At 35.8% G+C, this 18,421-nt stretch overlaps 1 protein-coding gene across 1 annotated transcript in view; it reads right to left on the bottom strand.

The window, feature by feature from the left end:
* The window catches only part of LOC140135956 (uncharacterized), a 48,435-nt gene that overhangs the window by 1,600 nt on the left and 28,414 nt on the right, over nucleotides 1-18,421 (bottom strand). Inside the window, exons 2-3 of the mRNA XM_072157654.1 lie at nucleotides 3,310-3,521; nucleotides 379-490 (exon numbers count right to left, since the gene is read on the bottom strand). Of these exons, the coding sequence (XP_072013755.1) occupies nucleotides 379-490; nucleotides 3,310-3,521 (324 nt within the window). The remainder of the gene's footprint in view (nucleotides 1-378; nucleotides 491-3,309; nucleotides 3,522-18,421) is intronic.

Genomic DNA, 18,421 nt, shown 5'->3' with positions numbered 1-18,421 from the left:
CAATCAAAGCAATTTACTTTTACTGATAAACAGACACGTCTCCCAAAGCACTCATCAGTAGTTGTTTGCTTATCAGTACATAATTGAAAAAAGGCATCAGTACATAATTGAAAAAAGAACGAAAGAAATCATGCTTATTGCTCCACGCACAGGAGACCTGATTATTTTCAGCACGTGTAGAATAAGTAGTGGTCTTGTACACATTTATGGATATATTTAGCATTTCTGGACATATTTTGTCTTTGTTGCTATTACTTATTGATCAATGTCATATTTTCAATTACGGTGCTAAAAGGAAAACACCGTCGGCCATGGTCTATATCATGATTAGGTATATGAAATGTTAACACCGTGTTGTTAATGTCAAGTTCCCATTACCTGAGGGTTCCTCGCACCAAACGCCTGCATCTTCCGAATGGTCACAGTTATGGACAAACCAGCCGCCATGTGCGCATTCATCTAGTCGGGTTTCCAAGCCATTACATAGGATCTATTTATAAGAAATGATGAGGTGTGCTTATGATAGATGTTTACCGCAAGGTTATGATAGTAATGATTAAGAAAGGTTTGCAATAATCTGTTTCTTAGTCATTTTCATGCTTTACATTTAAACATTTTCATACTCTTTTCATGTGAATCTAGTGCATTAAACTGTAAGTTGAACACTCATCCAATATCCTGTCGATTTTACATTACGTACTAGATGGCATGTTTTTGCATGGAATAAGTAAGATTAGGCTAATCAATGGGAAGAAAGGTATCCACTTTGGTGACACCGTGCGCGTATTTCAGTGCTTACAATGGCGAAAAGGCGGAAAGCCGATTGAATGTGGAGACGAAGAAATTTTAGTCCACATACACTGGTCTCGAAATGGTTTCTGCAAGGTACCAGAACAATTATTGTGGAAGGATTATTATTTATTGATGTGCCGTATGGAAGAAATTACAAGCCTTAGAAGACAAATGTCCTTCAAAGTCTAAGGACTCAGAAGAAAGAACGGTCACGTGGGTGTCCCATAAGGCACCGGAAGATCTTGAATCAAACACATTGTCTTCGGTGTTCATTACGTGCTTAAATGTCATTATATCCTTTATGGAGTAACCACGACACCTTCACGACAACTACAAGGTGTCCCATAAAAAGGTTACATGTAGAAAATGAACCGCATTTTGTGATGGTACAACAAAACAATGTAATTTTTTCAGATATTATTTATTCATCATTCTTGTAAATGCTTGCTAAGTTTCAATTCTGTATCTTAAAAGCAACTTAACTTATGAGCGTAACATGACATGGGTGTCAAGAGTGGCTAACCATCAAAATATCGCACAACGAAAGTTGAACACAAGCACTACTTTGTTTTCAGATTTTTTCTTCATTACTTTTTATGTTTCTCTTATTTTTCATTGTTGAACTTGTTATACAAAAGAAACATATTGAAAAATTAAATATTGTACACTGAAAATAAATCAGTTATAGAGCTTCTTGACTCGTGGCTGTAACAGATAAAGGAAGGTGGTCTTTAGTGTGAACACGTTTTAGTGAAAGCAGTTCTGCACGCTGTATCTCCTGTCATCAACATAGTGAAATGAATAACAATCTTTTGCATTTAGGCTTTGCTTGCGTTTTATTGACCTGAAATCGCTGCTGTTTGTTTTTACATTTCTGACTAAACTCTTGAAATAAAACTGAACAAGTTTTATTCTTTGTTTATCAGTATAAAATACTGGCATCTGCCATGCTATGACTGGGTCACGTAAAGAGCTTGGTCAGGACTGTCTGGAATGCGGGCTAAGTACGTAGGTTGTGAACTTGGCATTCACAGAAGTACTAGTAGAGGGTATATAGATTATGTCATGAAAAGGATATTTATATTTGTTAACATTAACTTCGATTATTTTCAAAAATCTACATGTAACCTTTTTTTGGGACACCCGGTACAATTCCTGAGTCTTCGAACACTTGCTAGACGTCAGCCATCAATGACTATTATTTTCGTTCAAGCAACAATTCCGTGCCACCCTCTTTCGTTACTATTTGACTGATACCATGCAGAAACCAATTACACTATTTGGGACCATTCTAAAGGACATTTGGTGGACTAAAAATTCTTGACACTGTTCAAACAATTTCCATTATTCCGCCATCGTAAGCACTTAACTCATGCGAATAACATTGCTATCTTATCTAGTACACAATGTGAAATCGACACGGTATTGGATTTTTAACTTAGAGTTCGGCGTATTCGTCTATATTGCTTAGTATAACTTATAATTCAACATCTAGCTGCAAACTGGTATGGAATGAATACATCATACCCAATATGGGCCCTTCCCCAAGTGTCCGGTTCTGCCACATTGGGAAGACCCTGAAACTGGCAATAGACGTGACGGGTGAATTACGTAAATATTATGGTTAAATTCCCCGTCTTGTATGCTGCCAGTTCGTGGTTCTACCCTCAGAGTTGATGACCATGCAAATCACGAATACCAGCTGGATAGTCTAATAATAATAATAGCTTGTCACCGTGCCAAGAAAAATATAGTAAAATGTAGTAACAGTACAGGAAACAGAAATGTTTTAAAGAACCCGTTTAAAGGTAGGATATAGGGTATATAAATGGTATACAACGTGTTAATAACATCCAAAAATGTTTCAAAAACTTGAATCAAAACGTTCTGACATAATGTTAAGTATTTACAAAATAGTAAATATATTTTACAATCACATTTTGATAGGTATCTAAAGTGTTGTTGCAGTGCTTTTTAATATAAAAACGTTTTAAAAATCATGTGTTAATGGCCTTATAATAACCCGACTTTTAAATGTTATTAAAATGTTTTGTCCCAAACTAAATAACCTGGATTTTTGGGGGAGGATATCTTTATAAAATAATATTGCTTATAAAAATGATTTAGAACTGCGGTGAAATACATATTAAATAATTCGTTGTTACTGGACAAAGATGTCAATTTCTAGTAAAGCCTAGTATTCAGATAATTTAGAAAACACGTTACTTCAAGTTATTCGGGTCACCTACGAATGAGTTGTAACACAAGTTGTTCATTGCATAAAATTGTCATTCATGCAGTCAACTCTACGAAGAACAGCTGTGACTTGTCGGGCTGTTTTGAAACATTTACTTATTCCACGTTCGTGCAATTCTTTGGAAGTCTTAAACAGAGTTTAGCACATCCTTGAGTTTACAAAATGTGTTGAATGCCCAATTTTAAAGGAAAGAATGCGGTTTCACTCCTATTTTAAGTGTGCTGTATTTAAACATATTTATTAAATGTAGTTTAAAATACCTCATCTAAAGTAATGTTGCCAGTTCCGTGTCCATAGTAAGCGCCCTCTCTGGCCAGGTACGCCGCGCCAAATCCAAGTTGCTCACACACGACCATGGCATCTTCAATACTCCAAGAGTCGTCGCATATTGTGCCCCATTGATGATGGTAATAAATCTCTACCCTGCCTTCATACTTAGTTGGACCATTCACTAATCGCAGGTCACCATTTTCTGTAAGAACAAGAAGAGACAACATTCACCATAAAACATAACGATTATTGGCCTAAAACTCTTTCTGGCATGTCCTTGCTTGACACTGACGTTTGAATTATGGTTATTCTAATTGTAATACAACATCTCATCACTATCCCATGCTAACAATGAAATTTGCTATAACCACATGATTATTTTCTTTTTCAACGACTGAGAAGGGCACATCCACCCTCAGACACCCCCAGCGTCGCAAAAGCGCGACGAGATACCCACTTCCGGATCATATTTTATAAACATTATGCCCCCACCCCCCCACCATCAACATCGGATTGACGCCCTTGGATGCAATAGCACCTTTCACGATTTTGACAGAAAGGTTAAGATCACAGACCGCCATTTTTCGCATTTCAATGGAAATCTTGATTGAAGTGGAAACCTTGGTGGTTTGTATTAAAATACGAAACTCAGCGCTGAAATTGTATTGTTCTACTGGTGTAAGTAATATTGAGCATTAACAAGTGCATTAATTCTAACCTAATCCATGGTTTGTTTACTATCGGAAGGGAAAGAAGAAACGAAAAATAAAATGAACAAAGAAGTCACTTGGTACATCCGGGATTCGAACCTCTGATCCCTCGGACACCACGCAGAAGATCACCGGCCTGTAACCACAGGAGTTTCGCTGGCCCGGCCAGCGATTCCGTGATCATATATGACTTAGGCTGATTGCGTCATTGCATCACGTGGAATGCATGCATGCGAAGTGGTTTTCATAGTGAGCTTTAGTGAGTTTCAGTTGGGCTAGGGTTAATAAGTAGAGTATCTTAATGAATCTTTACGACTTTACGAAACAGAAAGGGTGGATAGAAAGTTACTTGTAGACAAAATTCATAACATCCTTACACATGGGAATATTTCATATAGTTCATCTTTCTATGTGCGTATTGTTAAGAACACGTGGCACGCATTCTACACACATCCTTGTGAGTGACGGAAACATCGTTTACTATAAGCTATGATTTGTCAAATTGAAGCTTTCTATAGATCGAAATGTTTCCTGAAATTCTAGCCAAGCCACGATCGACGTGTTTTTAAATTTAATTTCTTGTCTAGAAAGTGAAGTAAAATCTTTACATCTATAAATAGCTCTTTTTTTTTTTATCTTTCCACAGTATAGACCAGGTACACCATGCTTTTATTTTATCAACAGGTTACATACAACGAAGCATGAATAACATAATCATAGAAAACATTATGATATGTGATATGTATAAACAACAATGCATTTGTACTCAATAAACATGATACGGTATACAATTATAATTATTTTACAAAATGGAGTTCCAACGTTTATGCCATTCATTTAACCTTTTGCCAGTACATGACATGCTTTTTTCTACCTTAGCAGTCTTCTTAAGCCTTCTAATAAAATAAGAAATATTTAGAGAACCTTGTTTATACTTCACATCATAAATGAATTTTTTCCCATGAAGAACAAGGAAGTTGAATTTGGACACATCTGGGTCAAGAATACCTAACAAAACACTTTTCATGTCCAGGTAAACCTGTTTTTTTATGATTTGATTTTGAACATCATTCCAGAAATTTCTTACAACATTACATTCCCAAAAGAGATGCTGTATAGTCTCAACTTCATGTTTACAAAAATAACACAAATTGGAATCAACATAACCAAATTTAAACATATTATTATTGGTACCAAGGTACCTATGAATAATTTTAAATTGAAAATATCTAAGTTGGGTCGATCGGGAGGAGGACAATGGAATTTGATAAATATCACACCAATTCAAATCAATATTATCAAAGATATACGACCATTTCTCCTCAGCGATTGGTGGTTTGAAGAGCTTACTAATACAGATATCACTAATGGTTTTACACACTTTAACAGTATTCGTAATTCTGGCTAGCATCTCCTCCTGAGATGAATTAATATTATCATTGTCCTGCCCCCTCTTGACACTTCTTTTCCATTTATTTGGAATGGCATAAATAAGTGAATAGTAGTCCAAAAAGTTACACTTCAAATAAAACTTATCTTTTAAACGTGACAAGGCTAAAAATTCCCCATCATCATCTAAAATATCTTCCAAAAACTTAATCCCTTTACTGCACCATACATGCCTATAAATAGTGCTACCATTGATAATAATAGAAAAATTATTCCAGAGAATTTGATGTCTAAAATTATATGCAGGAGGATCATAAGTCGTAAAACACCATGCATTTACAACATCTTTAATAAAATTACTTTTAATACGATTAATACATCTAGCAGAAGGTTTTACATTACACTCCCAAATGAGATTACCACCTAAATTCTGTAAATGGTGTCTATAAAAATACTTCCAACTACTATCATTCGTATCCAGAAGACGTTTCACCCAAGCAATTTTGAGACCGTTAATAATGGATGGAACATGAATCATCTTAAGACCGCCTTGCTCGTAGTTCCCAATAATAGTACTTCTTCTAATTTTATCAGGTTTGTTTGACCAAACAAATTTGAAAATAATAGAATTCAATTCCTTAACAAATGCATCAGGCGGATTTGGGAGAACCGAAAAAAGGAAAATAAGCTGTGAGAGAGCAAGAGATTTAAGAATGGTAATTTTGCCAATTGGAGTGAGATCTCTCATAGACCAAATTCTAAGAATCTCTTTGAGTTTTTTTAATTTGGGCGTAAAGTTTAACTCAAAAGTATTATTTAGATTAGAATCAAAAAGTACTCCTAAAAGTCTAACAGGCTGAATGGTGTATGACAGATCAATATCACTAACATTTGGAGGGTTTCTACGAAAAGAGCGAAGAGCCAAAAGCTCAGATTTATCAAAATTAATTTTAAGACCTGAAAATGATTGAAATTTCTTGAGGATACAAATAATCTGTTTTAAGGAATCAACATCCCTAATAAAAATCGTAGTGTCATCAGCATATGCACTTACAAGAATATCCTTATCAACAATTTTAATACCTTTCACAATATTATCATTCCTGATCATACAGTTCAGGATTTCACTACAAATAATATATAAGAGAGGGCTAAGCGGGCATCCCTGACGAAGACCGCATAATAATGGAAAAAAGGTGGATCCATGACCATTATTTGTTACACAAGACGAAATATTTGAATAGAAAACTTGGACCCATCTTATAAGATCTTGACCGAAATTAAAAAATTTAAGAGTTTTAAACAGGCAAGACCATTCTAATTTATCGAACGCTTTTTCGAAATCAATTAAAAACATTAGCCCTGGCAAGTTATTATCATTCAGATACTCAATTGTATCAAGAGCAAGCCTAATATTTTCACCAATATAGCGTCCTTTTAGAAAACCTGTTTGATCATTATGAATGATATTGGGAAGAACCTGTTTCAAACGAAGAGCAATAATTTTTGTGATGATTTTGTAGTCTGTGTTTAAAAGAGAAATTGGGCGCCAATTTTTAAAAAAAGATGGGTCTTTGTCTTTCTTAGGTATTAAATTAATAATGCCTCTGCACTGATCAACAGAAAGGTTTCCCTTCTGAAAAGAATAATTATAACTTTTAATTAAAATGTCACCTAGATTATTAAAAAAACAATTTATAAAACTCAGGGGGAAAACCATCCGTACCAGGTGTTTTGTTATTAGGCATTGTTTTTAAAGCATCAAGACATTCCTTTCTGGTCACCTGACCCTCACATTGTTTTGGCATGTCATCATTCAACTTGGGAATATTATCATTATTATCAAAAAGATCATCATAATTAAAATCAGGAAGGTTACATGAACTATAGAGATTCTGATAATATTTCTTTTCTTCATCTAAAATTCCCTTGGGATCTGTAATTGGTTGATTGGAGTCACTGCTATACAATTTAGAGATTGTTTTCTGTCTTTGATTCCTCCTTTCTAAATTAATGAAATATTTTGAATTTCTCTCGCCATGCTCAATCCAGTTTGCTCTTGATCTAATAATTGAACCCTCAGCTTTAATCTTATACATGTCTTCAAGCTCAGATTTACACTCATTAATAGTATTTAAAAGATTATCACATGGGTCAGAACTATACTTTTCTTCAAGATTATTGATCTTATTGACCAATCTAGCTTCGAGAGTTTTGCGCTCCCTGGAAAGTTTTGCAGAATATTTCATTGTCATTGATCTAATATGACATTTAAATAATCCCAAAGCAAATTCGGATTCAGATCTTTATTGATCTTTATTTAAACGTAGCTTTCTTAATAGAAGCGGAAGGTTTTAAGTTAAGATAAGCTAAGAAGTCAAACACATGAGTATACTATTGTCATCACTGGAGACAATTTTATGCCGTCGGAGGAGAAATGCCTACTCTGGGAATAATTATCTTTTCGCACTTACATATTACCTTACGGGGTAAATCGAAAACGGAAACCATCAAGAGGAAGTACAGCACTTGACGAAAGCGGGGAAAGTTCTCGTTTTAAGGCATTGTTGAATATCCCTATGTTACGTAATATTCACGTCTTAAATCCTTGATAAATGTTTCACATTGGTATATTTGGAGTCAAAACATTCTACAAGCAAGCATTATGAATACATTAATTATATACACATCGTTTGATCTATGTGATAACATTTGTATCGAATTTCTCTTCAATATCATCCTATCCGTCATTTATGCCTCAGAACGTCAACTTGTGCGCCTCTGTTCTTCTCTCGGAGACGTCTGACATTTACCTTCTTCAACTGCGCACAAAATGTAGTGAAAATGGTTTGAATTAATTGAAAAACTGCTCAATATAATTATCAACAACAACAACAAAAAAAGCACAATGATTATGATTTAAACTGCGCTACGCACACGAACGACACCTAGACGTTGATCCACAAGCATCAGCACACTTGAGTGCACAGTAATTGTATCATTATAAACATATTTGGTATATATTATGAAAAATGGTTTGAAATGAGTACAAACATGCGAAGTATTGAGAATGATTTAAATTAAACTTCAACACTACTTGTTTATTTCGCGTACCGGGAGCACTTTCGAGTAGCTACATAGGCATCACCCGATGTTGTTAGGCTGATGTCGACAGACCGGCATTTGTTACTTTTCACGGGATATCTTGATTGAAGTATGTGAGAACTTGGTTTTAAATTAAAATATGAAACTCTGCGCTGAAACATTATTGTTTTACTGGTGTAAGGAACATCGAATATTAGCAATAGAAGAGTATAGTAACAGTGGTGGTGTTGGGGGGATGGAGGCAGGGGGGCCGGTGCCCCCCCCCCCCGCTCGTCATGGCCGTCGGTAGACGGAAGGCGTTGTTGGAAAAATTATTTTGTGACTATTTTTCACCCAGGGTGACAGGTAAAAGGGGAGAATTGTAAAGAAAATGATGAAAAATTGTGAATTACACATAAAAAGTATGCGTTTTTATGTTAGTAACGCCTATTATTACCAATGAAACTTAGCAATAGAGCAAAACGCTTTACCATTATATACAAAGAGCTTGATCTTAAAAATAGAATAAAAGATAGCACAAGGGAAATCAGTGTTGGCGTAAAGCCGCGAATGTGTAGCACTAACGTCCGGATTGATGTGGCCGAAAATAAATCAATGCCTTACATGTTTGACATAGGTTTAGATTACAGACTAAATAGAGCTACAAATGTACGCATTGTAAGGACTGCTCCCGAGGAATGTTGGAGTTCAAATGTGTAATAGCAGCAACAATAGCCATAGGATGAAGACTTTTGTAAACTTATTTCTTTAATTTATGACATGCCTTCTTAGTGCCCAATGTCCCTATCCAGTTTTGAGGATATTTCGGGGTTCATCGATTATCCTGTAATGTTATTTACAGGTAAGTGATATGTGAGCCATAAAGTGCCACTTGGTGAATGACTTGGATATCGTTTCAGTGCTCGACGCTCTATACAGCCTCATTAAGTAGACACAGCCTTTCCGTTGCAGTGCTGTTTTACGCCCTTGAAGAGGTTATGCATGGGGACCTTTGTTCATTTTGATTGAAGTGTTCCGAACAAAAAAGTATTGTACCCATGATATTCTATTCTGGAAAAGACTGTTCACATCAAGATGCAATAAGATTCACCAGCTGTGTAGCTTAATATAAAGTCAATGGAACTAACAGGGTTGAGCACCAATCATATTGATTGGTGCTCAACTAACTATAAATGTCAGCCACATCAGTATTCAAACTTTCTTGCCACGTTTTTTCTGGTTTGATATTCTGACGTACAAAATCACTTGACATACAGATAATAAATTCCATTAGGGTAATCGCACACATAAGAACGACATACTAATCAAGCTAATAATGAATATAAAGTGACTGCTACAAATTAAGTGTCCATTGCTTCCAGTGTAATATGCATTATGTTCTTCATGTTCTAAAAAATTAAAAGGTCCATTGAATATCGATTTAGTAGATTGTGTCGGGTTGGCCTCATGGGAGGGAGACATCAGGAGATCGTCAAACACGTGAATTAGGTTGTATTGCCCCTCGTCTCTGAAGAAACCAACTGGCAACCGCGTTGCTAAGCAACAGCGAGTTGTATACAGAAGGTCGTCACAACAACATCAGTGTTGATATGGAAATCTGACAGATTTCGAAACGTCCACAGTAAGTGCTGTTGTTATTGGACTAGAACTATTAAAAATCGTCTCTATTTTCAATAACAGTCCTGATGGACATGTTCATTCTTTATCTTGTTTATGTGGACCATAAACTAGTGAGACATCAGCCCCTGGCTCCATGCTCCGGGTTATATAAGCTGTCCATTCAGATGAATTGTGTCTTTAGAGACACAAACTTCAAGTCAATGATGAAATTGAAGAAATAAACAGCATAGGAAATGTTGCGGGGAAAAACACCTTCAACAAAATTTGGTCTGTAACAAGCAACAGGTAAAATTATATCTTGTAACCATAAAAACAATTATGAAGCTATTTCTGTCTTTACCGTCTCTATACAAGAGAATATATTTTAGAGTCAATTTCTAGAAGTTAAGTTCGGAGTGTAAAGTTTTTATCTGCACATGACGATTCTTATTGTAATTCTATAGAGGCTGCGTTGTACATTCACACAAAGCTTGTTTGCATTAATATTTCTTTTGAAAATATTTGTCTCGCTTTTAATGAAGTGAGTGTTTGATCCAGAATGTTCTTATTTATTCTGCGTTCAACACATTGCGTTCCACATTTTAATTAAGATGTGTGAATATAATGATATCTTTGCATGTTTTACTTTCATAATGTCGACCTGTACAGCTTTTTGAGTAATTTATTTAACGTAGAATTCGCAATGCCTTGAAATTGTAGTTACTTGCCAGGTCTTGATTTAGGTGTTATTTTTTATTTGTTTAATTCCTGCCTTCGTCTCCTCTTCCTTATCACCATCAGTAATAGCTATACAATTATTATTCTACAAGCGAGTGAACGGAATCATATTTACAAAGATATAACAGCGTGGACCAATTTTAAGCAGGGTTTACATCAAGAAGGAAAATGCGTCTAAAATCTATTCATTTTACAATTACTAGTATTTGCCAACCGATTAACTGGGTTATTTTAATGAAAATAATGTTTAATCATGATGCAGCACAAATTAAGAGATATATCCTGTAAAATAAACTAAAACGTTGTCTTCGCCTGACGTACCGTATCCATAACACACTGTAAGGTATAATAGACACGACAAGTGCATTTCTCCATGCTCTATGCCAACGTCTGGAAAGGTGGGCTTTTTACTTACACTATGCAAATTGTGTTGAATAATTAAATTAAGTTTTGGCATCGCGACCTGGTTTGCGTAAATACACATTGGATTAAATATTATACTTGTTAAAGTAAATGAGCACATTTCCTTTTACTGATGTATATTGATCTAAAAAGATTATTTGCATCGGTGACATTGTGAAATGGCTTGGAAGATTACTAATTTGATATAGCTTTTCCTTTAGCATATAACTCTCTCTATATAGTTAAACTCACTTGAGTCGTGAAAGACGTGATTTGCTGGGAAATATCAGTCGTGTATACTTAACCATAAAACACTCGGGTATATCGATGAATATTGTATATAATTCCATAATAATGACACCTTTAATACATAAATAATCCCTGTTCTTAAGTAACAGACTACCCTAAAATTTACCCAAACGCCAATATAGAAGTGGATGGGTAAGGGTGTGTGACATTTCTTGGTGGGGTGGGGCGTGTATGTTGGTGTTGGTGTTAAAGCTGACGGATTGATAGAGATGTGTGAATTGTGTGTAGTGATTGTAAGTGTGTGCAAATTTGTCTTTATATAAGCATCCCTATTTTGTGTGCGAAATAAAATATCGCGAGTATACGTATACAAATCGAGGGTTGAGACGCCAGAAAGCCTCAAGTCGACACAATCACCAGCCTCCACAAAAAGAGCATGAAGTCGCGAGGGCACTATAGCAGACACATTCCATTAATCATGACAAGGAGCCAACTTTATGCTCATTTTGTGAATGCTGGTTATAGTGAATTACGGCTTTCTGGTTCTGAACCCACGATATATTCTGTAATAGGGGGAAAACCTCTTTTGAGAGCACTGTTTAAAATCTCTGTTAATCATGGATAACTTCTTTGTGATGTCGTTGATTTTGATGCAGACTGGAGAAACATATCCAAAGAAATGCTAATAATTCGTGCCCTTACCCACCGATGTTTATTTCATCTTCTCATTAATGTGTTAACTGTTATAGAAGTGTTTATATTGCAGAATCCAAACCGCATCGGAGGAGAGTTGTTGAGATCATTAAGAAAACGTAAATACCACGTTCAAGAGTTGCTATGCTTGCATCAACCGTCTCAAGTAGTACCTCTAGTGACGAGTCAAATTTGTAAGATAACCTCTCGGTATTCTCCAGTGATTCCACGAGAAACAACATTATTTCATGGAGCAAATAACAATGAGCTTAATAAGTACATACTTATATAACGTCATGTGATGTAAGTACGAATGGTAATGGTTTCCTAATTCCTTTTTAACACTTAAACTTTAAAAGAACTACAATCAAGCGCACACTGTGATGTGATCGTATTGGATTCCACAACATAAACACTTTACTAAAATGCCATCATGATTTTAATCAAACCCCGTCTTTAATAACAACTTGAATTTGATATTTCATTTGTCGATTTGTATGTGTAACCAAATACTAAAGCGTTTTACAGAAAACCATAAAGTGTTCAATCCTTGTATTATTTCTTCGTGTTTTTTTTTTTTTTTTTTTGGTTTCTTTTTTTATTGTGTTTTTTTTAATTCTGGATGAAAGATTTTCTTATTAATTTTGGATGATAGCGAAAACAACATTGACAAAAGTCACTCTTAAAATGTAATCTAAAACAGTATAAAACACCACATTGTAGAGGGGAAATGGGGAAGATATAACCTAATGCGCTAAGTCGAATGTGCTATGTATTCCTGTCGTAGATTATCCTTGTATATAAACGATCTTGTGCTTACACGCAAATTCAAATAATCTTGTAGCACTTACGATCAAAGAAATCTCGTAGCTTTCAATTTAAAAAAATTATATTTTTTTATATTCTTCTAATGTTGAAATCAAAATATACCTGCATTTTCACTTAGTTTCATTCAGTATAAATTTGATAGAAGTTGTAATTTTATTGAATATAACAAAAATATGTCGCATCAGGTAAATGCACAATGACAACAACCATGGCAACATTGACACGACGCAAATCGACACAGTTTCTCTTAGATAAACATGTTAAGCATCAACGATACAAATCTTGATGTAAATTGAGAATGACAAGATTGCCTTCCTTTAGGTAGAAAATGCTGAATACAATCAGATTTTTTATAGAGTGAATGCACACAATCCCAACATTCGCCTTTTTTAGGTTTAAAATTGCTAGTTGAAAGAATTCAATGCATCCATTAGAAACAAGCATGCTTGTGATTAATATCTTGTTTCAGTGTACATGTAATATGTGCAGTAGACTCACGCAACATAATGATTAGCATTTTTGTTCAATAAGTTAGCAAAGCAGTTTAATACATTTGTTCAAAATACATTACTTCAAAATACATTACTTAATCAAAATAGAAAACAATTAAATAATTGTTTAAAAAACCTGAAAACCGTAACATACAGCCCATTATTTCTTTAAAAGATTAAGTTCATTTGCAGATTCGTCTTAAATAATTTTTTTCCATTAACAAAATTGGAACAAAACAACAAATACGAGGTATGCTTAGCTGCCGGCCGGGGATCACTGAAAGCACAACAGGGTATTGTTATCTGAATAATTCCACTCCGTACGCACAAAAGACATCTTGTAAACATGAAATGAACTGAAAGGGCAACTGTGAAATACAATAATTTTTGTGATAGATACATAAAACCATGTCCTGACATTATACGTTATTGATGTTCAAAGTTTAGACATTAGCGCCAATTCAGGTTGACTGGATGTCTAGACTAACACACTAAACAAAGGACCAATTTAGGGTGACCATTTTGTACATGTCAATATGTGAAACATATGTCCTTGTGTCCTTGTGTCCTTGCCCTGGAGTATAAGCTTTTGTGAATGGTTTTCCTTTCTTCTGATTTTAACCGTTTAACATTATAACATTTGCAGATCTATAAAACATCTTGTTCAGCAGACCATCAACCTAGGGCGATATCACATCCCATGGCTTTGCCATAATTACAACTACTGTGTAAATCCTTCAATCTGGTGTGATTTCCGTTTACGAAAAAGTATTTTCATCATCTCATTTCCATCATAAAAACAACAAAATATTTTATAAATGTAGAATTTTAACGGTATCCATTTGACATCAAACCAACCAGAATGTTACCTCCCACAGTAAAGGATAGGGCGCTTGTATTCGATACAGGTACATCTTTGCTAATCTCTTGGGCCTCCTGGTCCAGTGAAACTAACGACAGAGAGTGATAGTGAGATTAATCTCAGGAAGGTATTACATGCAATTCTCATTTTCACTATACATGTATATTATTCTAAGTTGAGTGCTTTCTGGGATTAGGTTAACAGAACCATCCTTTTTTTTATAAAATATTTACGTATTCAATCTATTTATATCACGTATTTATGTCACGTATTTGTGTCATCGATGCAGAGAACCAACGTTACCACGGCAACATATTAATGGATTCTATTCCTACAGTCAAATATAATATAGGAAGTTTCCTACGCCTACATGAGCTTATATTCTAGTGGAGTGTATGCTTATCTGTAACACATGGAGCTCCTCTTGCTTTTCTATTGATCATCAATACAAGTTATATCCAGATATCGTGACATTTCTGCGTGTAATATATTATATTATGTACATCAGCTGATATCTCTGAACATCCTCCTAATTTCACGATGTATACATTTACCCCAACTCCGTCCCTACTTTTTGCTTAAGTGGATGGAAGGAAGGAAGGAGATAAAAATGTTGTTTTCCCCAGCAGAACCGCTATATCAAGCCACTTGTGTGGCCGTTGCCTGCCCAACGTTTTCGTGCGTATATAGTTTGGCAGGATTTCGCGATCGATCGGATCACGTAGGATGCATGGTCTTGCAGTCGCGTCGTGCTGTATTGTACTATCGTTAGGGTTAATTTAGGTCTAGTAAAATATTGCATAATAGTTTCAGTTCACACTTTTTAATTTCTTCTAAAAGAGATTAATACCATGGACGATTTTTAGGCTCATATTCACATTTAACCATCGTCTACCGAAGGAGGGTTGCCCCTGTATAAGACTTTTTCCGGCACGCTAAAACGCCAACACTTAAGGCCAAACGACTTTCGGAAGATCCTTTGCACTCATTTTAGCGTTAGAAATATTGACTTACCCCCTTACAAGGTGTCATAAACTCCCCAGCAAAAGTTGTTAACGTCTTGTGAATGTACTGGGGTCTCAAACAGAATGTGCCAAATTGACCATTATTCTGTGCAGCAAGCTGCAAACCCATCTCTTCGCAATCTGGGACATAATGCAGTCCTCTAAGATGACAACGCTCGCCCGCACAGAGTGGGGCACAGAGCCAGGGCAATCAACGCTACCTACAGTATATGGGAGTAGAGAGAGAATGGAATGGCCTGCCATCAGCCTAGACCTCAACCCGATATAACACTTGTGGGACCAACTTGGTCGTGCGTGCTGTATGTGCCAGTGTAACCAATGCAACCACATTGAATGACCTGCGACAAATCCTGGTTGAGGAATGGCATGCCATCCCACATGTGTGACCAGGCTAGTGAGTAGCATGTGGATGCACATTCTGTTTGAGACACCACTACATTCACAAGACGTGTACTCGGCCGTGAAAAAATTGGTGTCATTGTAAGGGAGAATAAATAAATTCTCCACTGATATGCAACACGATATGAACATGCTACAAATAATCTGAGATATAGATGCTTGAAAAAGAAAATTCCAACTTTTGTTGAGGAGTTTATAAAATGATAAATTTAACTTTCAAAGCTTGCACCGCCTTTTATGACAGTATTGAATTGACAATGAATTTAGCATTTGAAATAAACAATCGCATTAATGCAAAAATATAAAAAGACCGAAACGTTTCAAATTTGTGTATGAAAGCAGAGTCATCATTGTAGTGTAGCAATGGAAATGCGGATTAAATATAACTCTGTGCGTCTTTTAAACCAAATTTAAGAAAACTATAATCGATCATATTCGTAACTCTATTTTCAACTTTTTCTGTCTTTCTCAACTTTCCTGCTATATTAGAGTCACGCGGTAGCTTGACCAGCAAGTTTAAAAAAAAACGACTGATAAAGAAGAATAAACAGATGTCGCACTAATTTTTCAGATTCACTTTCAAATATACCCAGGCATTTTCCTGGATACCCTACATACAAATTCTGGACCCCATTCGCCAAAAAATCAAGTTTTCACAATTCTTTTATTCTTTCCGGACCACAGCATATATTCATATTAATAAATACTCCACTTTCACACATCGTAATAACGGGACGTCCCCGTGGCGAAGTGGTTAAGGCCATGGACTTCTAATCCATTTATGAATTTTTGCACAAGTTCGAAACTTCCCACCACTTTTTTTTAAATGTTTTATTAATCAATTTATTGTCGTAAATCAAGAATAACACCATTTCGAACATCCATTGCTATTGTGATATTATTATTTTTTCATCAAACAAACATGTTTGATTTTTTATTCACATTTAGGCCTAGGCCTTGGGCCTACTTTCACCATCCAGATGCTATCACCATGCCTGACTATCATGGCATCTTCGTCATTTAAAACACCGAAATTTAATTATTATTTATTATTTATTTATCAGTGGCTCTGTTCACAGCTCAGACTGAAATTATATTTAATATAAATATTATAAATGAAAATCACAAACCGCGAAAGATCGCCAACAACTGCCGCTGAATATTGATATCCAACTAGATTTCCCCACAGGGCTAAAGGGCAGGACTTAATTAGGGGAATTAAAATCACAAACCGCGAAAGATCGCCGACAACCGCCGCTTAATAGGGGTATCCAACTAGATTGCCCCGCAGGGCTACAAAGAACTACAAACCGCGAAATTTGGATATCCAACCAGATTGCCCGCAGGCATATCGATTATATGGATATCCAACAAATTAAGACCACAAACCGCGAAAGATCGCCAACAACTGCCGCTCAATATTGATATCCAAGTAGATTGCCCCGCAGGGCTATAAAGAACCACAAACCGCGAAATTTGGATATGGAACCATTGCCCCACAGGGCTTCAAAGAACCACAAACCACGAAATATGGATATCCAACAAGCTTAAACTATAAATTAGCTCCCGATAGAGAGCAGGACTTGATGAGGGAAATTAAAACCACAAAACACGAAAGATTACAAAGAACCACAAACCGCGAAAGACTAGATTGCCCGCAGGCCTATCGATTATAAAGAATCACAAGCCACGAAAATACGGATATCCAACAAGCTTAGACTATAAACTAGCTCCCGATAGAGGGCAGGGCTTGATGAGGGAAATTAAAACCACAAACCACGATATTCAACTATATTGCCCCGCTGGGCTACAAAGAGCCACAAACCCCGACATTGGGATATCCAATTAGATTGCCCGCAGGCCTATCGATTATTCGATTATAAAGAACCACAAACCGCGAAAGATCAACAACAACTGCCGCTTAATATTGATACCAACTAGGGCTATAAAGAAACCACAAACCGCGAAATTTGGATATGCAACTAGATTGCCCCACAGGGCTACAAAGATCCACAAACCACGAAATATGGATATTCAACAAGCTTAAACTATAAATTAGCTCCCGATAGAGTGCAGGGCTTGATGAAAACCACAAACCACGAAAGATCGCCGACAACCGCCGCTTAATAGGAATATTCAACTAGGTTGCCCCGATTATCTGGGGCATTTAGACGTTTCCGTAGTATAGGCTTAAATATATGCGCATTTACCAGTTCCGACATGAAGTAGGCCTAAATCGGATTTACTCTATGTGTGTCTCTCTGGCATTGTCAACATTGGGTGTGTGTTGTTCATATTTACATTTTATTTACATATTTACGTAGCCTTGAATAATTAAAGTATATTAAAATGTGTATTGATCATTGTGTACGCCTCTGAACATTACAGTCACGCGTGACGAGCAAGTTTTAAAAATAAACGACTGATAAAGTTTTTTTTAATTATTTATTGTCATGAATCAAGAATGGCAACTTCAAACATCCATTTTCGTTTTATTCGTTTTATGGTGCACTTCATAACCTGACTTTCCAAGCTTGGCTACATTCATAAAAAGAAAAGAAATCTACCAAAAAAACGTTGACAACGTAAAGAAATAAGCAAGTTTAAAAAAA

Source organism: Amphiura filiformis, chromosome 16 (assembly GCF_039555335.1).
Source record: "Amphiura filiformis chromosome 16, Afil_fr2py, whole genome shotgun sequence".
NCBI classification, from domain to species: Eukaryota; Metazoa; Echinodermata; class Ophiuroidea; order Amphilepidida; family Amphiuridae; genus Amphiura; species Amphiura filiformis.
The sequence above is the reverse complement of the archived record's forward strand: the minus strand, read 5'-3'. Positions and strand labels throughout refer to the sequence as shown.